Below are 26,951 nucleotides of genomic sequence, written 5' to 3' on the forward strand. Positions count from 1 at the left end.
ACAGATTCACCGTAGCGAGTTTAAGAAAACTCTATATTTATAAGTTTCCAGTCATCGTGCATTCCAACTGGCGTGCTTCAGTGGTCGGATATTTTTTTTGTTGGATTTGGAATTTTTTGGTGAGCTTGTTTTGAGCGGATATTTTTCATCCGACTACAAAAAATGTTATGAATTTGAAAATTTTATTTTTTATTATAAAATTTTTTTAAAGATCTTGTTTTTTAGAAGATAAATATGTGTAGCGGTACTGAAAATAAAGACTATTGTACTACTAAAGGGAATTAAATAAATGATTTTTTTGGTATGCTTAAAAACATAAAGTAATTTTACTGAGTAAAACAGTTAAATTTACTGATTCCAAATGTTTTTAAAGTTATGTTTATCTGGTAGTAAAAATAAGGTAAAATAATGATACTAAAATTGAAAATTTTTCGTGTCGGAAGTCAGAGTCGAGAGTTGGAATATTTTAAAGGATCGGAATCAGAAGCCGATATTTTTCCTCCAACTCTGACACCTCTTCAATTAGTTTTTATAGATCTTTTTTATGTTGATTTCGTTTAATTTAGCTATAATATTTCATTTAGAATGGTATCGCCGAAAGTTAATATTTAAATGATCTGATTTTGAACTGTTTAATTCAATAATTGTTTTCCAGAACATGTTCACCCACTCAGACACATTCCACCCGATTGCACCAGATGTCATTTTCAGATCTCGTGTATAGCTGCAAGTTGAACTCTTTCATAAATTCCATTGTGGCTTTTTGAATTAAGGTAACGATTAAACCAGGTCAGTGTTGATTCTTTGTGGCTCCATTCTATGCTAAGCAGTTCCCCATTTGAGTTCAAAATTTTTATCAACAACGGAGTTAAAACATATTCAAAATCGTTAATGTTTGGTTGAATTTGTTAATTTGTTATCGATGCTGGTTGTTACCAATGAATTCCACTTGACCTCATCGTTGACTTGCAGATGTTGGCGTTCATCTTTTTTGTGCCTCAACTTTCGCCGAATACTGCTTGGAATTTCACTGCTTGAATTAAAATGAATGTGTGACTTTGTTGCTGTTTTTGTTTCCAGTGGTCCGTGCGCTGATGTGATCTCGTCAGTGAGTCAAACAGAGGTGTTGAACTGTTTCTGTCCCATTCACTAGAGAAGTTTATTCATGCAAAACAATTCAACATTAATCCAGTAATTATAAGCTTGTCAAATTGAAATCAAAAAGGCAAAAATACCACGAGCATACATTAATGAACATCTGCCATAACAATTTTGTTAAAAATCAACAATTTTAAGACTACGCAAAAAAATTACAAAAATTAAAAAAAAATTGATCAAACAAACAAACAAAAAAACAAACAAAAAAACAAACACGAAAAAATTTTTTGGCTATCAGACCTCAACAACCAGCACACGTTCACTTCAAGCATATGTTCGATCAACACAGCAAATTCTAACAATCCGTTGTAAAGAGAATCACCTCTTAACGGTCTCCCACTGTTAATTTCAATTAGAAAGTTTATTACACGTGCCTATAATCGATCGTTCGAATGTTGAGCGACATCAATTAAGGTGACTAATCATTTCCAATCTAGACTATCACAACCAGATTATTAATGACCTTTCTAACAAACACATCGCTGGTTCCACGCCGTCAACTACTATATAAGCTGCAAATGTCTCGTTAGTACCTGAAAAATTTCGAGTTAAACTGGTTATAACATCTGCTTGCAAACATTATCATATTTTAAATTACAAGAGCGTTTCATATAAGTGAATGAAAATGGCCAGACGAGTATCATTCCTGTTGTTCAACGAGGTGGATCAGAGTTACCAGGTTTATAGCAACATTTCTGACGAAGGACTTCCAATCAAATTTGTTGAAACAGTTACTGAACCATCAACTGACGCAACACAAAGCGTGAAACGAAAGTCAATATTGAAAGAATCAAGTAGATCAGTTGAACGCACTGAGCCAGTGAATCCCGAATATGATACGACGAACAACGACGATACGACGAACAACGAAAAATACATTCATCCTTCCAACAATTGTTCTACGTCAAATAATACAAAAGAGGCATTGCATTCATTATGCTGCTGCTGTTTATACAGAGAATGTAAAACCCTCGAGAACACGAGCAACAGCCAGCAGGAACGTACGACAACAAACAAAACATCTTCATCGAAACGTCTGTCCAACATCATCAACAAAAGAAGAAACAGCATCAACCATTCACTACTGAGATGCTTCCAAGTTGTCACAAACGATGGAAGTGAGGACAGCGATGATGGCATTGAGGAAATAACATTCCCATCTTATGAAACTAGTTGTTCATCGAGCTCTTCAGCTGACACCAATGTAACATCACTTGCGAGCTGTTCTTTTATAAATGCACAATTATTTGGAAATATCAAGTACATAGACGACGAAGACAATGAAAATGTTCAAAGTCGTATTGAGCCAACTTTTGAAATCCTCTCAACAAGCAGTTATTCAGGAGATCAGGGCATCGACCTCACTGGCGACACCACACCACAACAGATCACTTCAACGTCACTCGACGCATCCACAAGTAATTTGAGCAACTATTTCAGCGATGCTTCAAACGCATCCACACTTTCTTCAGCCACTTTACCAAGCAACAACACCTCGAACACAACTATCAACTGCCTGAACTTGAAAGAAGGTTGTTACGAAGTTACTTGCGATCCATCTGGTTGTTTAGTTGAGGTCATCTGCACGTCTCATGAGTTGCATTTCAAATGTCCTTGCTGTTCAGCTGTTAAAACAATGCAACCTGGACTCAATTATTACTACTTGTTGAAGCACATCTTCGACGAAGACCATCCTCATAAGATCATGCAACAACTCAAGAACTGCATCTGTTCATCGGTTGAGGCTGACAAACAGGAGAACTACGAAACAACGAGAACAAAAAATTCTCTGCCTAGAAGAGTGGCAAAATCTCTTGTTGGTCGATTTAGACGTTTGAAGCAACAGAATGGTTCTGGTGCTAAGGTTTCACGGAAGCAATGCGTTTTGTGAATATTTTATTAATTTGTTGTTTTTAATAACATTTTTTTTTCATATTTTGTTCCTGAATTTTTTAATTTATACCTAATAAATTGTATATAATAAATACATTTTTTCAATGAAGATACTATAATAGTATTATAACATTGTCGTTAAATAGTTTTGCGCACGTTCTAATCAATAAGAATATTAAAATTTACTAAAATTAATATTAAAATGTCTTATTTTTCATCACAACATTCAAGGCTTTTCAATTTGGAGTAGTAATCACTGCAATATTTTATTTTCTAAAAATGCTGAAAAATTGTTTTAAAATATTTATTTATTTCCTTAGGTGATTTATCAAATATCTAGAAATTGAACTTTTTTGATAAAGGTTTACATATTGAACGACTTACACTATACCATTCAATTCTGTTAATTTTCTTCATTTTATAATATAGTCTTGCTTTCATAACAGTCCCTTGGAGTCTGATTTTATAAAGAATAAAGAATAAACAAAATTAAACAAATTTAAAAAAGTTAATATTACTTTAATATTAAAAAAGTTATTCATCAACTAAATACACAGTTTTTGTGGAGGTCGATGGTCGCCAATGTCCTGAAGGGATAAGGTATGAGAAAGAAGATGAAAAAGAAGGTTTAGGTCTTATGTACCGAATTATAATACAAGATATTTTTATTTTTTAAAGTTTTAAAATTACTGTTTAGTGTATTGAGTATAATAAACAATAGTTGAAGCAGTAATTTGTGATATGTTTTGTCAGAATGTTTGATTTTATTGCATAGCAGCTTTTTCAGATGTTTTTTCTAGTTGAATTTTTTTTGATATGTTGAATAACCTTGCTGGATTGGTCTAATTAGTTAGTTGGTCAGTTGGTTGGCCAGTCATTTGGTTGGTTTGCTGGTTGGTTGATTGGTTTGTTGGTTGATTGATTGGTCGGTCGGTCGGTTGGTTGGTCGGTTGTTTGGCTGATTGGTTGGTCGGTTGATTTGTTGGTCGGTTGATTGGTTGGCTGGTTGGTCAGTTGGCTGGTTTGTCAAAATTTCTTGGACTGTTAGTTGGCCGTTTTTCCACTTCATTTTATAATCTCTTAAATCCCATCTTAACCTGCATGAAAATTTTGTGGACTAACAATTCTTTTTACAAAATTATTTTCTCCATCTATAATTGCAAATTTATGAACACTTACGACAATGTAACTTAACCTATGAATGAAATGTCATAGCTATGCTTCAACTTCTAACTAAAAACAACTTGTCTATAGAAATATCTAGAAACTAGAATCTTGTAGTAGTTGTCTGGTTTGAATCAATAATTTGATTAATAAAATAATAAAATAATTAATAATAAATACGAATAAATAAGAATGATATTCATGATACAATAGGCCTTAATATAACTCTTTTTCCAATAGTATCAGTTGTAATAAGAGGACTGTGATCCCCATCTTATTACTAATAACAGTAGAAACAACAACAATAATAATATCAACAACAATAATAACAACTACAATAATAACTACAATAGTAACAATAATAATAACAACAATTGCAACAACAACAACAATGAGAACTCTTTTATTTCTTCGAAAGCCAAAATATAAATGAAAATTACAATAAAATATAAAATGATCAAATATTAAAACAGTTGAAAAATTAAAATAATGTATAATTTAACATCAATGCTCGTCATTATGAATGTGTACAAAGGTGATGAAATAATATAAAAACTAGAGTCAAGACTTATTTCTGCCAAAATATATTGCGTAAGTAGACGCTATCGCAGAATTGATTAAGCTAGATCTAAAATCGTCAAGCCAGTTTATTTTAGCTTGAGATAATTTGAAAGAATTATAAAGTCCTTTTTTTTCTTCTCGGGGTTTGGCGGTTTTCTTGTTTGTCAGTCTAAACTAATGAACAGATGCAGTTCTTGAGTTACTGCATGATCTTATGAGGATAGCCTTCGTTGAAAATGTGCTTCAACAAGTAAGAGAAATAATTGAATCCAGGTTGCATTGTTTTAACAGCAGAACCAGCGATGTGTTTGTTAGAAAGGTCATTGTTCAATTAATAATCTTATTGTGATCGTCTAGATTGAAAATGATTTGCCATCTTAATTGATGTCGCAAAACATTCAAACGATCGATAATTGGCACGTGTAATAAACCTCATAATTGAAACTAACAGTGGGAGACCGTTGGGTGGTGGTTCTTTTACAACTGATTGTTAGAATTTGCTGCTGTTGGACATATGTTTGAGTTGGACATTTGTTGAAGTGTAATGGCCAAATGAATTTTCAATGTACGCATATTTTTTGAACCTTATTTAGCAATTTTCTGTTATTTATTTTTTGCGTAATTTTTAAATTTTTGTTACAAAATAAGTTTTATAGAGATGTTAAGAAATGTATGCTCATGGTTTTTGTTATATATTTTGTTTCAATTAGACAAGGTTATAATTACGGCAAAAATAACCAATCTCTTGACTCTAACGCTTTCTGATTTGCTATGCATGTTGATTTGTTATCGCATCAATGGAACAGAAACAGTTCAACACCTCTGTTTGACTCACTGACGAGATCACATCAGCGCACGGACCACTGCTCAATCGGTAATTCAAAAAGCCACAATGGAATTTTTGAAAGAGTTCAACTTGCAGCTATACACGAGATCTGAAAATGACATCTGGTGCAATCGGGTGGAATGTGTTTTTTTTGGTCTGTGAGGATCTTCTGGAAAACAACTAATGAATTATAGAGTTTAAAATCAGATCATTTGAATATTAGCTTTCAGCAATGCATTTCTATATAAAATGTTATGGCTAAAGTAAACGAAATCTACATAAAATAGATCTCGAAAAACTAATTGAAGAGGTTGGAATCCGGGTGTCAGAGTTGGATGAAAAATATCCGTTTCTGATTCCGATCCCTTAAAAAATTCCGTCTCTAGACCCTGACTTCCGACTCTGGTTTCGATTTCCAGAAAAAATTTTCAAATTTAGTATCATTATTTTACCTTAGAGAATGAAAGATGTCACGCTTCAAGGGGGAGAGGGTCCAAATATTTGTGACACTTTGTGACCAGGAGGAGAGTGGGTAAACGTAAGTGTGACGTTCCTTTTTTTAAATCAACAAAACAAATAAATTTTTTTCATCTATATTTGCGCAAAATGAATATTAAAGTTATCAAGCGAGCAAATAGCTCATGAATATTAGTTATAGGAGGAGTCAAATTTTAATGCCATCGTTAAAGTTTACCCCTGTGTAGGTGTAGAAGTTAATATTTATTCATTATATTTTAACTACGGTAAAGCCTTTAGATATCAAATTATCGGTAATTCAATATACACGAGATCTGAAAATGACATCTGGTGCAATCGGGTGGAATGTGTTTTTCTTGGTATGTGAGAAACATTTAATGAATTATAGAGTTTAAAATCAGATCATTTGAATATTAACTTTCAGCAATACAATTCTAAATAAAATATTATAGCTAAATTAAACGAAATCAAAATAAAAGAAATCTAGGAAAACTAATTGAAGAGGTTAGGGTTAGGGTGTCAAGTTGAATAAAAAATATCGGCTTCTGATTCCGACCCTTTAAAATATTCCAACTCTCGACTCTGACTTTCGACAATGGTTTCGATTTCCAGAAAAAATTTTCAAATTTAGTATCATTATTTTACCTTAAAGAATGAAAGACGTCACGCTTCAAGGGGAAGGGGGTCCAAATATTTGTGACACTTTGTGACGAGGAGGAGAGTGGGTAAACGTAAGTGTGACGTCCCTTTTTTTAAATCAACTAAACAAATAAATTTTTTTCATCTAAACTCGCTATGGTAAGCCTGTCTACGAACACAATTTATGGTCATTAGATAAATGAAGGCATAACCTAGTTAATTTAATTTTTCTTTGCTTTCCCAAAATTTAAAATTTCGTTGATGAATTATTATTTTATTCATAAATTAATTACTGATTTTATTTAATTTGTTTAATTTTGTTTATTGTTTATTCTTTAAAAGTCAGACTTCGATAGAAACAGAATCTGTTACGAATGCAAGACTATATTAAAAAATTAAAAAATTAACGGAATTGAATGGCACTGTGTAAGTCGTTAAATATGTAAAAATTTATCAAAACATCTTAATTTCTAAAAATTCGATAAATCACACACAAAAAATAAATCTTTTTAGAAATATTTTTTTAACATTTTTATAAAATAAAACAATGCAGTGAATACTATTTCAATTTTGAAAAGCTTGGTTTGTTATATTGAAAAATAAAACCTTTCAATATTATTCTTAGTAAATGTCTACAAACTTATTCATTCTAAACTTCGCAAAACTTTTTAACGATAATTTGTTAATACTATTTTAGTATTTTCATAGAAAAAAGGTAATGTTTTTATTATATACAATTTAGTAAGTAGAAATTTAAAAATTCATTGAAATAAAATGAGGATAAATAGGTTTTAAATACATTTAAACAATTACAAACAACAAATTAATAAAATATTCACAGGACGCATTGCTTCAGTGAAATCTTAGCACCAGAACCATTCTGTTGCTTCAAACGTCTCAATCGACCAACAAGAGATTTTGTCACTCTTCTAGGCAGAGAATTTTTCGTTCTCGTTGTTTCGTAGTTCTCCTGTTTGTCAGCCTCAACTGATGAACAGATGCAGTTCTTGAGTTGTTGCATGATCTTATGAGGATGGTCTTCGTCGAAGATGTGCTTCAACAAGTAGTAATAATTGAGTCCAGGTTGCATTGTTTTAACAGCTGAACAGCAAGGACATTTGAAATGCAACTCATGAGACGTGCAGATGACCTCAACTAAACAACCAGATGGATCGCAAGTAACTTCGTAACAACCTTCTTTCAAGTTCAGGCAGTTGATAGTTGGAGATGTGTTCGAGGTGTTGTTGCTTGGTAAGGTTGCTGAAGAAAATGTGGATGCGTTTGAAGCATTGCTGAAATAGTTGCTCAAATTACTTGTGGATGCGTCGAGTGACGTTGAAGTGATCTGTTGTGGTGTGGTGTCGCCAGTGAGGTCGATGCCATGATCTCCTGAATAACTGCTTGTTGAGAGGATTTCAAAAGTTGGCTCAGTACAACTTTGAACATTTTCATTGTCTTCGTCGTCTATGTACTTGATATTTTCAAATAATTCTGCATTTATAAAAGAACAGCTCGCAAATGATGTTACAATGGTGTCAGCTGAAGAGCTCGATGAACAACTAGTTTCATAAGATGGGAATGTTATTTCCTCAATGCCATCATCGCTGTCCTCACTTCCATCGTTTGTGACAACTTGGAAGCATCTCAGTAGTGAATGGTTGATGCTGTTTCTTCTTTTGTTGATGATGTTGGACAGACGTTTTGATGAAGATGTCTTGCTTGTTGTCGGTCGTTCCTGCTGGCAGTTTCTCGTGTTCTCGAGGGTTTTACATTCTCTGTATAAACAGCAGCAGCATAATGAATGCAATGCCTCTTTTGTATTATTTGACGTAGAACAATTGTTAGAAGGATGAATGTATTTGTCGTTGTTTGTCGTATCATATTCGAGATTCACTGGCTCAGTGCGTTCAACTAATCTACTTGCATCTTTCAATATTGACTTTCGTTTCACGTTTTGTGTTGTGTCGGTTGATGATTCAGTAACTGTTTCAACAAATTTGATTGGAAGTCCTCCGTCAGAAAGGTTGTAATAAACCTGGTAACTCTGATCCACCTCGTTGAACAACAGGAATGATACTCGTCTGGCCATTTTTGTTCACTTATATGAAACGCTCTTGTAATTTAAAATATGATAATGTTTGCAAGCAGATGTTTTAACCAGTTTAACTCGAAATTTTTCAAGTACTAACGAGACATTTGCAGCTTATATAGTAGTTGACGGCGTGGAACCAGCGATGTGTTTGTTAGAAAGGTCATTAATAATCTGGTTGTGATAGTCTAAATTGAAAATGATTAGTCACCTTAATTGATGTCGCTCAACATTCGAACGATCGATTATTGGCACGTGTAATAAACTTTCTAATTGAAATTAACAGTGGGAGACCGTTAAGAGGTGATTCTCTTTACAACTGATTGTTAGAATTTGCTGTGTTGATCGAACATATGCTTAAAGTGAACTTGTGTTGGTTGTTGAGATCTGATACCCAAAAAATATTTTTCGTGTTTGTTTGATCAATATTTAGCAGGTTTTTGTAATTTATTTGGGTAGACTTTAATTTGTTGATTTTAAACAAAAATTGTTATGGCATATGTTCAATAATGCATATGTTCAATAATCAGGTTGCCAGAACCACCGTTGAAGATACATTGGTTAAGGTTTTTATAACTGTTATGTATATACAAAATTTATTCATGCATTGATTGTGTCACATTTTAAAAGATATACCACTTGTTTACTTTCAGCCTGATCCAACAGCTTCTGAATTACAAAAGGACATTAAACAGGATGGACAAAAACACCAGCTCAGGACTTGGCTAAAACAAAACTTCAGTCTACAAATGCACAACTGATGTTGGTACGGAATTCTGGATTGTGGAATGATGAGATGAAGGCGACAGCTAAAGAGTTAGAAGCAGGCCAAAAAACCCTTGAGAAACGGTTAAAGCGTCTGGCATCTGACCAAATCAAAAAAAAGAAATCACGAGTTGAATTCAAACAAAAGATAGAGGAACTCTCACAGATAATCCAGCGGTTGCGAAAAAGTTAAAGAAATTCAACAGAATCAAGACTGGAAGACCACGCTTGGAATGTGATCAACCTTTGTTACTTTAGACAATAATTGATATTGCTACGGTTGGTGCATCAGCAGATGACAAAAGACGAACAGAGAAACTGCAGGCTTGCAAAACATTAGATGAACTGCATGAAGCGTTACTGGAACATGAATATCGTATAAGTCGATCTGCGACTTATTTGCGCCTTCTTCCTAGAAATTCGACCTCCATTGAAGGGAGGCGTCACATAACAACAGTGCCTGTGAAACTACTTAAAGCAACAAACAGCGAGAGGCACAGGCATGATGATGCACGCTTTGCTGCTGCAACAGTGAGTTATCTTAAGGATATAGCGGTCTGCATGGGTGAAGAATGTGTTTTTTTTTCTGAACCAGGACGACAAAGCCCGCGTCCCGCTGGGACTTCCTGCTGCCAACAAACAGTCATCAATACTTATGCATTTAGACTATCGTATTCAGCTACCCGACCATGACTGGGTTGTTGCAAAGCGTCATAAGCTCATCCCATCTGTCTATGCTGTATGTGTAGTGAAAAAGGATCATGTCAGCTACAGCGGACCCACAGCAATTTTAATTCGCAGCGGGAAACATGACAGTAGTACAGCAGCCACTCATGCATACAATTTTCAAACACTGCGAGGTATTTCTCAGTTTGAAGAAGTCATGTGTTCTGGAAATGCAGTCAAACCAGTTGTCATAATTACGATAGACGGTGGCCCAGATGAAAACCCTAGATATCCAAAGACTCTAGCGGCAGCATATCATGCTTTTCGCAAGAATGATTTGGATGCTATCTTCATTGCATGTCATGCTCCTGGGCACTCGGCATACAATGCTGTCGAGCGCCGTATGGCTCCACTTTTACGAGAATTATTTGGGCTTATACTACCACACGACCATTTTGGTTCACATCTAGATGCAAGCCTCAAGACAACTAATGCTGAGTTGGAAATGGCCAATTTTCAGAAAGCTGGCGAAGTCCTTGCCGAAGTATGGAACGCCACTGTCATCGACGGTTTTGATGTAGTAGCGACGTTTGTCCCTTGCTCTACAGGGAAATTGGACCTTCAAGCACCACCAAACGATTGGTTTGCAAGTCATGTTCGACAGTCGCAGTACTGCTTGCATATAATAAAGTGCAATACAGAAGCATGTTGTGGTCTAAAAAGATCACATTTCAATGAAATTTTTCCACATCGTTTTCTGCCGCCACCAATACCCTACATCATCACCAAGACAGGAATTGCTTGTTCACAGGTACTTGTTTACGTTCAATGCAGCTAACAATATTGTCATTTATTTTTATGTAAAGATATATACATATATATGTAATACGGATATATTTTTTTAATTGTATTACAAATAAGAATTTAATTCATAACTCAGATTGTATATTTTAATGTTTTAGGTTGGAAGCACTGAAGGCTCTTATGGTTCGATCTTTTAACGCATTGCATTGTCGCATTTACAGAAGGACTAGATACCTTTTGATCACTTCTGTACCTCGTTGTCCTCTGACGTACTACAGAAACAAACATGTTTTCTCTGCCATTTGTACTTCCCATCACAAGGTGCGATGAAAACACACTCACGTAACCACAAGGATAAAGGGCAGCCACCTGTTCAGCAAGATCAAGATGACACACCACATGTTGAACAGGATCCAGATGAAGGATACAGTGGGGAGATTTTATGTTCAGAAGCTGTTTCACCGCCTGTCAGAATGGATCAGCCCTTTCCAGTTGTGCGTAACCTTTTCGAATGGTTGCAGAGTGCTTTCGTTGACATTGAATGAAGTTACATTAACAAAAAACTTATGAAAAAATTTTATGTTTTAATTATAATTTTGAAACATGTCTTTTTTTACGCATACATACGGATTTTACAAGTACTGGTTAAACAGAAATGACTTTGTTATTAAAAAACTTTTTATAAGAGACTTTGTTTTAAAAGACCCTTTTAAAAAGACTTTGTTTTAAAGGACCCTTTTAAAAAGACTTTGTTTTAAAAGACTCTTTTAAAAAGACTTTGTTTTAAAATACCCATTGCTTTTTGGTTGCTATTATCATTATGATATAATAGTAATAACAACAATATAAATATAAAATTATTAAAATTCAACAGTTCTGTACAAATATAATTTTTAAAGTTCAAAAGTTCTGTATTAAGCTCAACAATTTAATAAATTTTAACAAATCGATAACAAATTAAAAAATTCGACCAAACATTAACGATTTTGTTTATGTTTTAACTTTGTTGTTGATAAAAATGTTGAACTCAAATGGTGGTTAACTGTTTAGCTTAAGAATGGAGCTACAAAGAATCAACGCTAATCTAGCTCAATCGGTAATTCAAAAAGCCACAATGGAATTTTTGAAAAAGTTCAACTTGCAGCTATACACGAGATCTGAAAATGACATCTGGTGCAATCGGGTGGAATGTGTTTTTCTTGGTATGTGAGCATCTTCTGGAAAACAACTAGTGAATTATAGAGTTTAAAATCAGATAATTTGAATATTAACTTTCAACAATACAATTCTAAATTAAATATTATAGCTAAATTAAACGAAATCTACATAAAAAAAATTTAGGAAAACTAAATGAAGAGGTTAGGGTGTCAAAGTTGGATAAAAAATATCGGCTTCTGATTCCGACCCTTTAAAATATTCCAACTCTCGACTCTGACTTTCGACAATGGTTTCGATTTCCAGAAAAAATTTTCAAATTTAGTATCATTATTTTACCTTAGAAAATGAAAGATGTCACGCTTCAAGGGGAAGGGGGTCCAAACATATGTGACACTTTGTGACCAGGAGGAGAGTGGGTAAACGTAAGTGTGACGTTCCTTTTTTTAAATCAACAAAACAAATAAATTTTTTTCATCTATATTTGCGCATAATGAATATTAAAGTTTTCAAGCGAGCAAATAGCTCATGAATATTAGTTAAAAAAGGAGTCAAATTTTATTGCCATCGTTAAAGTTTACCGCTGTGTAGGTGTAGAAGTTTATATTTATTCATTATATTTTAACTACGGTAAAGCCTTTAGATATCAAATTATCGTTATATAAACTTGTCATTCGTTATTTTGATATCAATAAAAAATAAAATGAATAAAACGATTATATTGTTTTATGACTTATCATTAAGAGGGGTTAAATTTTTGTCACATGCTTAATTTTGGAGGCTTGGTCGATTTGTGTCAGTTTGTGACACGGGTGAGGGGGGTCAATAAAACGTTAAAAAAGTCCGGTATCCTTAATGGACAGCCCCTTATTATCACTAACAAATAAACATTTCATGAAAACATTTAAAATCAGTCAAATTAATTGTTTTGCTCAGCAAAATTATTACATGTTTATGTTTATTAACAGACCGAAAAAAATCATTCATTTCATTCCAGTAGTACAATAGCTTTTATTTTCAGTATTGAGGAGGATCGCTTATCGCTACACATATTTATTTTTCAAAAAACACCTTCTTTAACAAAATTTCATAATAAAAAAAACAAATTATTTTAAATTGATAACATTTTTCGGAATTGGATGAAAAACATTCACTTAAAAAAAACTCCTCAAAAAATACTGAATCCAGCAAAAAATCTTTGACAGACTGAGACACGCCAGTTGGAAAGACGATGACTGGAGAGTTTTTTTAAACTCGCTATGGTAAACCTGTCTACGAACACTATTTATGGTCATTAAATAAATGAAGGCATAACATAGTTAATTTAATTTTTCTTTGCTTCCCCAGAAATTAAATTTTAGTTGATGAATTATTATTTTATTCATAAATTAATTACTGATTTTATTTAATTTGTTTAATATTGTTTATCGTTTATTCTTTAAAAACCAGACTTTGATAGACGCAGAATCTGTTACAAATGCAAGACTATATTAAAAAATTAAAAAATTAATGGAATTGAATGGCACTGTGTAAGTCGTTAAATATGTAAAAATTTATCAAAACAGCTCAAATTCTAAAAATTCGATAAATCACACAAAAAAAATAAATATTTTTAGAAATGTTTTTTTAACATTTTTATAAAATAAAACAATGCAGTGAATACTATTTCAATTTTGAAAAGCTTGGTTTGTTATATTGAAAAATAAAACATTTTAATATTATTTTTGGTAAATTTTTACAAACTTATTCATTCGAACCTTCGCAAAACTTTTTAACGATAATTTGTTAATACTATTTTAGTATTTTCATAGAAAAAAGGTAATGTTTTTATTATATACAATTTAGTAAGTAGAAATTTAAAAATTCATTGAAATAAAATGAGGATAAATAGGTTTTAAATACATTTAAACAATTACAAACAACAAATTAATAAAATATTCACAGGACACATTGCTTCCGTGAAACCTTAGCACCAGAACCATTCTGTTGCTTCAAACGTCTCAATCGACCAACAAGAGATTTTGTCACTCTTCTAGGCAGAGAATTTTTTGTTCTCGTTGTTTCGTAGTTCTCCTGTTTGTCAGCCTCAACCGATGAACAGATGCAGTTCTTGAGTTGTTGCATGATCTTATGAGGATGGTCTTCGTCGAAGATGTGCTTCAACAAGTAGTAATAATTGAGTCCAGGTTGCATTGTTTTAACAGCTGAACAGCAAGGACATTTGAAATGCAACTCATGAGACGTGCAGATGACCTCAACTAAACAACCAGATGGATCGCAAGTAACTTCGTAACAACCTTCTTTCAAGTTCAGGCAGTTGATAGTTGGAGATGTGTTCGAGGTGTTGTTGCTTGGTAAAGTGGCTGAAGAAAGTGTGGATGCGTTTGAAGCATCGCTGAAATAGTTGCTCAAATTACTTGTGGATGCCACGTGTGACGTTGAAGTGATATGTTGTGGTGTGGTGTCGCCAGTGAGATCGATGCCATGATCTCCTGAATAACTGCTTGTTGAGAGGATTTCAAAAGTTGGCTCAATACGACTTTGAACATTTTCATTGTCTTCGTCGTCTATGTACTTGATATTTTCAAATAATTCTGCATTTATAAAAGAACAGCTCGCAAATGATGTTACAATGGTGTCAGCTGAAGAGCTCGATGAACAACTAGTTTCATAAGATGGGAATGTTATTTCCTCAATGCCATCATCGCTGTCCTCACTTCCATCGTTTGTGACAACTTGGAAGCATCTCAGTAGTGAATGGTTGATGCTGTTTCTTCTTTTGTTGATGATGTTGGACAGACGTTTCGATGAAGACGCTTTATTTTTTGTCGTACGTTCCTGCTGACTATTGCTCGTGTTCTCGAGGGTTTTACATTCTCTGTATAAATAGCAGCAGCATAATGAATGCAATGCCTCTTTTGTATTATTTGACGTAGAACAATTGTTAGAAGGATGAATGTATTTGTCGTTGTTTGTCGTATCATATTCGGGATTCACTGGCTCTGTGCGTTCAACTGATCTATTTGCATCTTTCAATATTGACTTTCGTTTCACGTTTTGTGTTGCGTCAGTTGATGGTTCAGTAACTGTTTCAACAAATTTGATTGGAAGTCCTCCGTCAGAAACGTTGCTATAAACCTGGTAACTCTGATCCACCTCGTTGAACAACAGGAATGATACTCGTCTTGCCATTTTTGTTCACTTCTATGAAACGCTCTTATAATTTTAAAATATGATAATGTTTGCAAGCAGATGTTATAACCAGTTTAACACGAAAATGTTCAGGTACTAACGAGACATTTGCAGCTTATATAGTAGTTGACGGCGTGGAACCACCGATGTGTTTGTTAGAAAGGTCATTGTTCAATTGATAATCTTATTGTGATCGTCTAGATTGAAAATGATTTGCCATCTTAATTGATGTCGCAAAACATTCAAACGATCGATAATTGGCACGTATAATAAACCTCATAATTGAAACTAACAGTGGGAGACCGTTGGGTGGTGGTTCTTTTACAACTGATTGTTAGAATTTGCTGCTGTTGGACATATGTTTGAGTTGGACATTTGTTGAAGTGTAATGGCCAAATGAATTTTCAATGTACGCATATTTTTTGAACCTTATTTAGAAATTTTCTGTTAATTATTTTTTTGCGTAGTTTTCTCGTTTTAGTTAAACGAACAAGTTTTTTAAGTTTATTGCTTCAGAAAATAAAACAGTAATCAATACACAGTTTTTGATTATTTGAAACAAGAGTATTAATATGATAAGGTACAACAAAAATAGAAATTAAAATAATGAGCATAATTTGCCACCATTCTTTTAATGCGTATGGCAGTGTCACGACTAAACTACGGTACCACCGGCGAGATAATTGTTCAACTTTTCTTTCGATTATTGCTTGCTCATTTTTTAAGCTATTGATAAATTTCCAAACAGTCGGGTGACTAGCTCCAATTAATTTGCCAAAGGCTTTATGCCATCCTTCGCAAGAATTATTAGCTTGCAGCATTATTTCAATTCCATAGTTCGTATAGAAATTGGGGAGGCCTTCTTTGACGACAATTTGGACGTCCAATCCATATGTCTTCAAATTAATCTATGACTGGTACCCTCTCAGCCAGAAATTTTCTTGATAACAGTTCAAACTTTTCAACAATTTCAGACGGGGGTACAAAGGCCGAGATCATCCGCGTCTTCAGAGCAAATTCAGCGTCTGTTTCATAGCGTCATTAAAAACCATTAACTTGAATGTTACGCCAAACGCACTGGCTGAAGGGAAAAAACAGCCCTTTTGTCTTGAAGGTGGGAACGTGTCACCAAAAGCATTAATATCTGACAGTTCAAAGTCGGTCGTAATCAAAACTGGAGCCTATTTGAGCTGTAACCAATTAAGTTGATTAAGAAAACAACGATATGTTTTTTTCGTTTTAGATGGTAATAGTTCAAAACCACAGGAATAACACGGTCGCCATCAATACCATGAATTGTGTATAGTTGATTGAACAATGTCGGCACAATTACAAAAGTTCCATCAGCGTACCAATTTGCCGAACTAGAGAAAAATTGAAGATTTTTTTTGTATTGAAGAAAGAGAATCCTATTTGGGCCATCGTTGCTATAGCGCAAAAAAACTGATCGCCAAAATGTGTAATTTAATAATCGGCAGGGTTATTAAGTTCCAGTAAAGTTGGATTTGGTGGAGAAAGATTCACCCTCCGTCTAGTTTGCGAACCGTTTTCTTTAGCCTGGTAATTGAACGCAATTGACCAACGACTGGTTGTGAATAACCAACAAATGCATCCGTAATTATTCGATGAGTGACATTCTGCGCTGCTTTTGCCTCATCTTTGATCACATTGGTAACCCTCGTTGTTTGCATTATTGCAACATTTGCAGCCTTATTATGCTCACCTATCCGTTTAAAATTTCAGTGTCGTCTGCTTTTCCATGAAAATTTTTGATCTGTAGCTCTATCTTTGATGTATGTGTGACCATAGTCAACTAATTTTTTTTCCATTTTCGCTTATCACAAAAAGTATAAAAAAAACATTTATTAAAAATACAGAAGAATTTTTAAAATATTCATGAAATCTCGTACTACTAACCTCGTACTACTAACTACTAAAAGTTTAATCTTCTAGCGATGTATTTTTGGCAAATAATGTTTTATAATACAGCAATTGTTAATCTCATAAATGCTTTTTATTGTGAATGAAAACGGTGACCAGACAAAAAATCCGAACAAAACCCGTATGCAATAAACCTCACTCTAAAGAAAATTCCCACAAAACTCACAACAAAAAAAGCGCTCAGAAAAAGAGAACCGAAACATCGTAGTAGTAATTTTTTGTTTGGAGGTGTAATGCACCGGGATTATTTATTGGGAGGATTTTAGGCTTGGGGATATATTGCACGGGGGGACTCCGGTTCCGATTTCTAGAAAAAATTTTCAATTTTAGTATCATTATTTTACCTTATTATCACTACCAAATAAACATTACTTTAAAAACTATTGAAATCAGTCATTTTTATTGTTTTACTCAGTAAAATTACTTTATGTTTATGTTTTTAAACATACCGAAAAAATCATTTATTTCATTCCCTTTAATAGTACATTAGCCTTTATTTTCAGTACCGTTACACATATATATCTTCTGAAAAACAAGATCTTTAAAAAAATTTCATAACAAAAAATAAAATTTTTAAATTCATAACAATTTTGGTAGTCGGATGAAAAATATCCGCTCAAAAAAATGCTCCCCAAAAATTTCCAAATCCAGCAAAAAATTATCCGACCACTGAAGCACGCCAGTTGGAATGCACGTTGACTGGAAACTTATAAATATAGAATGTATTTAGATTTCTTAAACTCGTTATGGTAAATCTGTCTAAAAACACAATTAAGGGTCGTTAGAAAAATTAAGGCATAACAAAGTTGATTTAATTTTTGTTTGCTTTCCCAATATTAAAATTTTAGTTGATGAATTAACTTTTTTAATATTTAAGTAATATTAGTTTTATTTAATTTGTTTAATTTTGTTTATTCCTTATTCTTTATAAAATCAAACTCCAAGGGGACTGTTACGACAGCAAGACTATATTATAAAATGAAGAAAATTAACAGATTTAAATGGTTTGTTGTAAGTCGTTAAATATGTAAACCTGAGTTAAAACAGTTCAATTTTTAGGTATTTGATAAGACACCTAAAGAAAAAAAATAAATATTTAAAAAAAAACATTTTTTAGCATTTTTAAAAAATAAAACAATAAAATGATTAATATTCAAATTTAAAAAGCCTAGTTTGTTGTGTTGTAAAATAAGACATTTCAATATTAATTTTTATAAATTTCAAAATGCTTATTGATTAGAACCTGGGCAAAACTATTTAACGACAATGTTATAATACTTTCATAGTATCTTCATTGAAAAAATATATTAATTATTTACAATTTATTGAGTATAAATTTAAAAGTTCATTAAAAAAAGATGAGGAAAAATAGTTTTTAAATGAATTTAAACAATTACAAACAACAAATTAATAAAATATTCACAGGACGCATTGCTTCCGGAAAACCTTAGCACCAGAACCATTCTGTTGCTTCAAACGTCTCAATCGACCAACAAGAGATTTTGCCACTCTTCTAGGCAGATAATTTTTTGTTCTCGTTGTTTCGTAGTTCTCCTGTTTGTCAGCCTCAACCGATGAACAGATGCAGTTCTTGAGTTGTTGCATGATCTTATGAGGATGGTCTTCGTCGAAGATGTGCTTCAACAAGAAGTAATAATTTAGTCCAGGTTGCATTGTTTGAACAGCTGAACAGCAAGGACATTTGAAATGCAACTCATGAGACGTGCAGATGACCTCAACTAAACAACCAGATGGATCGCAAGTAACTTCGTAACAACCTTCTTTCAAGTTTATGCAGTTGATGGTTGGAAATGTGGTCGAGGTGTTGTTGCTTGGAAAGGTGGCTGAAGAAAATGTGGATGCGTTTGAAGCATTGCTGAAATAGTTGCTCAAATTGCTTGTGGATGCGTCGAATGACGTTGAAGTGATCTGTTGTGGTATCGTGTCGCCAGTGAGGTCGATGCCATGATCTCCTGAATAACTGCTTGTTGAGAGGATTTCAAAAGTTGGCTCAATACGACTTTGAACATTTTCATTGTCTTCGTCGTCTATGTACTTGATATTTTCAAATAATTCTGCATTTATAAAAGAACAGCTCGCAAGTGATGTTACATTGGTGTCAGCTGAAGAGCTCGATGAACAACTAGTTTCATAAGATGGGAATGTTATTTCCTCAATGCCATCATCGCTGTCCTCACTTCCATCGTTTGTGACAACTTGGAAGCATCTCAGTAGTGAATGGTTGATGCTGTTTCTTCTTTTGTTGATGATGTTGGACAGACGTTTCGATGAAGATGTCTTGTTTGTTGTCGTACGTTCCTGCTGGCTATTGCTCGTGTTCTCGAGGGTTTTACATTCTCTGTATAAACAGCAGGAGCATAATGAATGAAATGTCTCTTTTGTTTTATTTGACGTAGAACAATAGTTGGAAGGATGAATGTATTTGTCGTTGTTTGTCGTATCATATTCGAGATTCACTGGCTCAGTGCGTTCAACTGATCTATTTGCTTCTTTCAATATTGACTTTCGTTTCACGTTTTGTGTTGTGTCGGTTTATGATTCAGTAACTGTTTCAACAAATTTGATTGGAAGTCCTCCGTCAGAAACGTTGCTATAAACCTGGTAACTCTGATCCACCTCGTTGAACAACAAGAATGATACTCGTCTTGCCATTTTTATTCACTTCTATGAAACGTTCTTGTAATTTAAAATATGATAATGTTGGCAAATAGGTGTTAAAACTAGTTCAACTCGAAATTTTTCAGGTACTAACAAGACATTTACAGCTTATATAGTAGTTGTAGGCGTAGAACCAGCGATTTTTTTTGTTAGAAAGTTCATTGTTCAATTAATAATCTGGTTTAGATAGTTTAGATTGAAAATGATTTGCCCTCTTAATCGATGTTGCTCAACATTCAAACGATCCATTATTGGCACGTGTAATAAACTTTCTAATTTAAATTAACAGTGGGAGACCGTTGGGTGGTGGTTTTCATTACAACTGATTGTTAGAATTGGCTGCTGTTGATCGAACATATGTTTGATGTGAGCGTGTTCTGGTGTTCATCAGGTGCGATAAAGGTTGGTTGCAATGGTGTCTAATAGTTATAATTATTTTTCATAAATATCTCATGTGTTGTTATTGGAATGACTTGAATGAAAATATTGATCTAAACTCATGCCGAGGATTTTTCTTTGTTATCAGTATATTTTAAATAATAATACTAATTCTTATTATTTTTATAGATAATAATACTAATAGCAAGCGATTTTTATAGCGCCAACTGAAATATGTGTTTTCAGCAATTTAAAAAATATATAATATAAAACTGAAGACACGTCTAATTCACCAGATAAACTAAAACCATACTATAAACTTTTTTTTATTAGAATAATGATTAGTGCCACATAAAAACTGCAAAACGCCTGTCCCGATAAATCACGTCTTCCAACGAATTGTCGCGATGATATTTCTGATAATGATTTATCTTTTAATCTGTTCAACAAAACCATTTTAATAATCTGGTGTGGTTGTGTGCTTCGCTCATGATATCAATCAGATGCGATATTTACAATAATTTTCTTATTGGATATCACAAGAAACGATTTATCATTATGCAAATGAGACACCAAAATCACATTTGCTAAATCATTTAAGTATCAATAGAATGTGATAACAAAATAAGTAGAAAAATGTGACAGGATTAGGAGCAGAATCGACATCTCCCAAATTAAAGACCAATGAGATTCATATAACATTAACATAAACATTAGTTAGTCCGGTCATGAAGGTCATAAATACCTTCCTTTGAAATGGCTGAGTAGAGGAAAATTTTTCATAACTAAAAATCAAATGCATAACAAAGGCGGTCATTTAAAATTAAACCAGCTGATTTCAAATGTTAATGAATATTCACTGTAAAAAATATTAGGTTCCGCCGAGATTTGAACTCGGATCGCTGGATTCAGAGTCCAAAGTGCTAACCGTTACACCACGGAACCCCTCGATCCTGGAACAAATAAAAAAGCAAGAGAATAGATAAGTTTACCAAATCTTGAATTTTTGTTGCAGATTTAGGGGAATGCTATAGTTAAATAATTATTTATTAATTTATTCAGAAATTTATTCGGGTAACAAAAAATCGTGAAAATGCATTCAAAAAGCAAGCGCGCTGCTGTACATGTTACTATGACTACTATGAGTAATTAAATTTTGTGTGAATATTTTATGAAGATTTAATTTTAATATTTAAAAAATTCATTCTTTTTTAATAATATTTTTAACATTTCACAGGTTATGTTACTTCAGCGGTCCTCAATCCGTGCTTGAGCGTTGATTGACTACTTCTCCATCACTTGCGATGTTCAGAGCGGACCCCATGACCCATCTGTTTTCAAAATTCATTGAGGAGCGCTGTTAAACATCGCGGAAATAGCGCTTCATAAGCTAATTGACTGATTGATTGATGGCCTAGGAGTTAAAACTATTAGAAATGATGTTTATCTCTTATAACGTGTGATTGAAAAATTTGTTGGAATTTCATAACAGTAGACCTAGTGTATCTGCAAAAACTTGCTATTTGTTCACATAGGACCGGCTAATTTACGAAATTTTGTCATACCAACCAGTGGCGTAGCTAGACTGTGGATTTAGGGCCGGATCGAAGAATTAGAGTGGGGCCCCTGATGTTCTTCTACATATTCTACATATTGAAAAAAAAACAATAAGCGAGTTTATGTATATGTGTGTCTTTCAGTGTGTATGTGTGTGTATACCGGTGCATTTTGTTTAAATATTATTTTTGGCTTGATACATTTAGATTATAAACAAAATTACAACTAAAATAGTTTGTTTATTTTTTGTTAAATTAAATCGAGCAATCATTGCCAATAGTTATATACAGTTGAATATATGCTATCGTGTTTTTGCTTTGACAAATCTCTATAATTCCGGCATAGTCAATCTCTGAAAATCGATCTTTTCTTATGCTGAAAAATCTTAAACCTGACAGCCTTTCTTGACCCATTGATGAGCAAAGGTATGATTGTAATTATTTCATCTTTCGTCTTTGAAAAACTTCATTCATTACTAGCAGTGGTCACTGGTAAAGTCATAAAAAGACAGTAGTAGATGACTAAATCAGGACAGCAGGAATTTAGTTCTTATTTCATAATGCTGTTTAACACATTATGCGTATTCGATGCTTTTCAGATGAATGTTTTTTCACATGATCTGAAAGCAAGAACCCGTCTTAGAAGATCGGATGTTACACCAGTCTTGTACACTTTCGTAAATTTCATGACTTGATGTTTCACATCTGCTTCCGATAAGTCTATCATGTGCTGCTGAAACAAAAATGAAAATAAATCGACAATATCGTGAAGAAATTCAAATCGAGTTAGAATGTTTCATATATCGGAGTAACTACAACATCGATAACTAGACGCCTGACCATGCACAAAAGGGAAGGTTCTATAAAAACACACTTAAAGCACACACATAATAAAAACAACAGAAATCCTGGACAACACCAAAACAATATACTGTAATTGTAGCCATTCCCATCTGAAATTTGCCGAAGCCATTTTCATCGACATAAAACACCTGGTAAACAAACAACAAAAAATTTCAACAATACTCCCGACAAGAAGGACAATAATAAAATACACTAACAACACCGCCGATGCACCATTTAAATTTTAGGCCAAATTAAAAACAACATAGTTATGCATTCCCACATGCTTGCTAATATAAATACTGTTGAATTTCTTGTAACGTAGATCGTTTAATAAATTCATATTAATATAATATTGAAAGACATTTAAAAGAAGAAAATAAACTTAGAAACGTTTTTCACTCGTTTATTATCAACCGGAATAACAAAAAGTGAAGTTACATACAAATCAGAGAGCATTTAGCCACAAAATAGATGTATATCATAATGTTTTAAAATAAAACATAAAACTTAACATCTTCTCATTTTATTTAAAAACATTAGATGACCTTAATTGTTCTGAAGACCCATCACACACATCAGATTCTTAAGATTTGGTACTACCATTGGTTTTGTCAGAGCATCAGCAACTTAAAGTTCTGTCGCAACTCGTTCAACTGAAACTTCTTCTTCTGCAACCTTTTTTCTGACAAAGAAATGTCCAATGTGGATATGCTTTGTTCTTCTGTGAAATTCTGGATTATGTGCTAAACGAATCGCTGCTTCATTGTCGACAAAAATTTCTGGCTTTCTCTTTAGATCTACAATGTCATTCAACAATCGTTTGAGCCATATCACTTTACGAGCTGCTTCACTTGCGGCAACGATTGTGCTTTGTTCTTTTGTGAAATTCTGGATTATGTGCTAAACGAATCGCCGCTTCATTGTCGACAAAAATTTCTGGCTTTCTCTTTAGATCTACAATGTCATTCAACAATCGTTTGAGCCATATCACTTTCCGAGCTGCTTCACTTGCGGCAACGAGATTCTGCTTCGGTAGTTGAAATCGCAACTGAGGGTTGACGTTGGCTAAACCACGCTTCCTCCAAACATACAGATTACACCTGATGTCGATCTTCCACTAGATTTATCTCTTCCATGATCTGCATCACTGTAGGCTATTAGTATATTGTTTTGACAAGACTTGTAAACAATACCGACATCAGCTGTGCTTTACAAATATCTGAAAATTTACTTGACTTGTGTTAAATTGAACTTGCTGGGTTTATCCAAAATTCTGGATGCTACTCCAACTGCATATGCAATATCTGGTCTTGTTCCCGTCATCAAGTACATCAATGTACAAACTGCTGATCTGTAAGGAAATTTCACTTCCTCGTGTTCATTTTTGTCTTCATCGAACTCCTCAGATTTTGTAATCGGAGTTGTACAGGGTTTACACTGGCTCATCCCAAACTTTTCAAGAATCATTCTTGCATACGATGACTGACTGACTTTAATATTTTTCTTCTCATCTTGATTAATTTCTAATCTTAGGAAAAATGTTGCAGGTTTAGATTTTATCTTGAATTCTGACTTTTTATTCTGTTTTTAAAATTTTAGTTCTTCTTTATCGGTTCCTGCAACTAGTCCATCATCAACGCACAGTACAAGTATGAGTTTTTTTCTTTCCTGTATTCTAATGAACAAACAAGTATCTGCATCGCTTTGTTTGAAATAGGAATGCACCGGATTCAAAATTCAAAAACCGGCCAGGGCCGGATTTTAGTTACCATTTTACATACGTTAGATAATATTAACAGTTATCTACATGTTGAAAATCAAAAAATAACACCAAGCAAATAGTTAATTAATTCAAATATATTCAAATAAGTTGTGCGATATGCCAAATTCTGTACACACAGATTATAATTTATGCATAACCCGTGTTATAGCATAAAGAAAATTGTCCAGCTCACCTCACAATTAGTGATGTTGTTATTATGTGTCATGTATGCACGTGCACAGCTTATAATTTATTCAAAACCTATGTTATAGCACAAAGAAAATTGTCCAGCTCACCCCACAATTAGTGATGTTGTTACTATGTGTCATGTATGCCTAGCCTAACCTTTAACATACCATGTTCTTAAATTATGCGCTTATGTATATGTATGTATGTATGTATGTATATATATATATATATATATATATATATATATATATATATATATATATACATAATAATATGTATATAATTAAATAAATTAATTCGCGCTTCTCGGCTGAGCGTTGATATTTACCTTAACAACCATAATATAAACAATCTTGCAGTTAAAAAAAAAAAAATTTTTAAATCACGTTTTATATTGTTTATAGTTATTAAATTTATTTTATTGGTTTTCTGTTTTAATTAAATAATTTATATAAATTAATAATTACTTGTTCCTTCTTATCAAATATCTTACATATCTTATATATAATGCACTGAAGATGAGTTATCTATAACTCGAAATAGCTATTTGCAAATTTATTTAATAAAAATTTAAAAAAAACAATAAAATGTCTAATTTCTCTGAAATTAATAAAATAAAAAGAAATATAAACAAGTTGAACAATGTTGAAAGTAGTGTTGAATTTTTGAAATGTTCCGTTAACAACAGTCTATATCTTCATTCTTTTCTTGATAACTCTTGAATGAGTTATCAAGAAAAGAAGAACTTTTTAAAAATATGGAAGCGTCAATAAAATTGTTAAGTGTCGCGATTGATGAAAGATCGTTAAATGAAATCAACTTGATCAAAGAACGCCATCGAGACCATTGCCATCAGTTGACAATAGATGAAAAACAATTTTTGAACCTCGGCTTAAATTGTCACCTCATAAAAAACAAACCACATATAAATAAACATATTGAGATGTTGATAAATGAAATTTGGACACAAAAACAATTAGGAAATATGAAAGTAAATCAACAATTAGCCAATGAATTATTAAGTGAATCTAACAAAAGACGAAATTCGTGTAATAGCAAATTGTTGACGAACGAATTGAAAATTGCTGCTAAAAATTTAAAAACTAATAAAAATATAAAAATACTGAAAGCCGATAAATCTTATTTATACGTAATATTAGACAATAAAACTTATTTATCTAAATTAAATGACATATTGAAATTGAAATTAATTGAGATGAAACTAAATTTAAACTGATAACTAAAAATCCAACACAATCGCTTAAAACGAAAACTAATCAAATTATTCGACAAATCAATGCTAACTCAACAGAACATAAAATACCGCTATTAACTGGAGACTACAGACCAGGTTATATGTATGGTACTGTCAAAATTCACAAAACTGGCGACCCACTTTGTCGAATAATTAGTCAAATACCAACAGTCACATATAATGTAGCAAAATGGTTCAACAACATCCTAACTCCATACATTCCAAATGAACATTGCCTTTCTTCATCATCAGAATTTATTCACATCCTAAAAACTAGATCATCATCAGGCATCATATCATCAATAGATGTGGAAACTCTTTTCACTAACGTTCCTGTTGATGCCACAATAGATATTATTTTAAACTATGTATATAATAGTGCTATGAATCCACTAAAAATTAAACCTCTCTCTGCTAAAACAGTTACTTCAAATCTGCACAAAAGAAGCTCCTTTCTACACTCCTGATGAAAAAATGTATCAGCAGGTCAATGGTGTAGTCATGGGCTCCCCTCTAGGAGTGATGTTTGCAAACTTCTACATGGGATATTTAGAAGAAACTGTTTTCCAAAAGAAACCACATCTCAAACCCATCGAATTATAGAATTATAGAGATTTGTCAAAGCAAAAACACGATAGCATATATTCAACTGTATATAACTATTGGCAATGATTGCTCGATTTAATTTAACAAAAAATAAACAAACTATTTTAGTTGTAATTTTGTTTATAATCTAAATGTATCAAGCCAAAAATAATATTTAAACAAAATGCACAGGTATACACACACATACACACTGAAAGACACACATATACATAAACTCGCTTATTGTTTTTTTTTTCAATATGTAGAATATGTAGAAGAACATCAGGGGCCCCACTCTAATTCTTCGATCCGGCCCTAAATCCGGCCACCAAATCCGACCGAGGCCGGATTCGACCGGATTTGAAAAAAAG

The 26,951-nt window shown here is 33.0% G+C and overlaps 5 protein-coding genes across 5 annotated transcripts; 2 read left to right on the forward strand and 3 right to left on the reverse strand.

Annotated features, from left to right (window-relative positions):
* Positions 1 to 1,783: 1,783 nt before the first annotated feature.
* Positions 1,784 to 3,049, forward strand: HELRODRAFT_172959 (hypothetical protein; the record flags this gene model as incomplete). Its single annotated transcript, XM_009019617.1, has 1 exon — positions 1,784 to 3,049. The coding sequence occupies one exon, from the start codon at positions 1,784 to 1,786 to the stop codon at positions 3,047 to 3,049; it is 1,266 nt and encodes a 421-aa protein (XP_009017865.1).
* A 4,504-nt stretch (positions 3,050 to 7,553) lies between these two features.
* On the reverse strand, positions 7,554 to 8,807 carry HELRODRAFT_172960 (hypothetical protein; the record flags this gene model as incomplete). Its single annotated transcript, XM_009019618.1, has 1 exon — positions 7,554 to 8,807. The coding sequence occupies one exon, from the start codon at positions 8,805 to 8,807 to the stop codon at positions 7,554 to 7,556; it is 1,254 nt and encodes a 417-aa protein (XP_009017866.1).
* Positions 8,808 to 9,567: 760 nt separating this feature from the next.
* On the forward strand, positions 9,568 to 11,587 carry HELRODRAFT_172961 (hypothetical protein; the record flags this gene model as incomplete). Its single annotated transcript, XM_009019619.1, has 4 exons — positions 9,568 to 9,760; positions 9,868 to 10,103; positions 10,168 to 11,049; positions 11,321 to 11,587. The coding sequence occupies 4 exons, from the start codon at positions 9,568 to 9,570 to the stop codon at positions 11,585 to 11,587; spliced, it is 1,578 nt and encodes a 525-aa protein (XP_009017867.1).
* A 2,548-nt stretch (positions 11,588 to 14,135) lies between these two features.
* On the reverse strand, positions 14,136 to 15,389 carry HELRODRAFT_172962 (hypothetical protein; the record flags this gene model as incomplete). Its single annotated transcript, XM_009019620.1, has 1 exon — positions 14,136 to 15,389. The coding sequence occupies one exon, from the start codon at positions 15,387 to 15,389 to the stop codon at positions 14,136 to 14,138; it is 1,254 nt and encodes a 417-aa protein (XP_009017868.1).
* A 3,360-nt stretch (positions 15,390 to 18,749) lies between these two features.
* Positions 18,750 to 20,003, reverse strand: HELRODRAFT_172963 (hypothetical protein; the record flags this gene model as incomplete). Its single annotated transcript, XM_009019621.1, has 2 exons — positions 18,750 to 19,853; positions 19,950 to 20,003. 2 exons carry the CDS (start codon positions 20,001 to 20,003, stop codon positions 18,750 to 18,752), a joined length of 1,158 nt encoding a protein of 385 aa, XP_009017869.1.
* Positions 20,004 to 26,951: the final 6,948 nt, after the last annotated feature.

This window comes from Helobdella robusta (assembly GCF_000326865.2).
Source record: "Helobdella robusta unplaced genomic scaffold HELROscaffold_25, whole genome shotgun sequence".
In the NCBI taxonomy this organism is placed as follows: Eukaryota; Metazoa; Annelida; class Clitellata; order Rhynchobdellida; family Glossiphoniidae; genus Helobdella; species Helobdella robusta.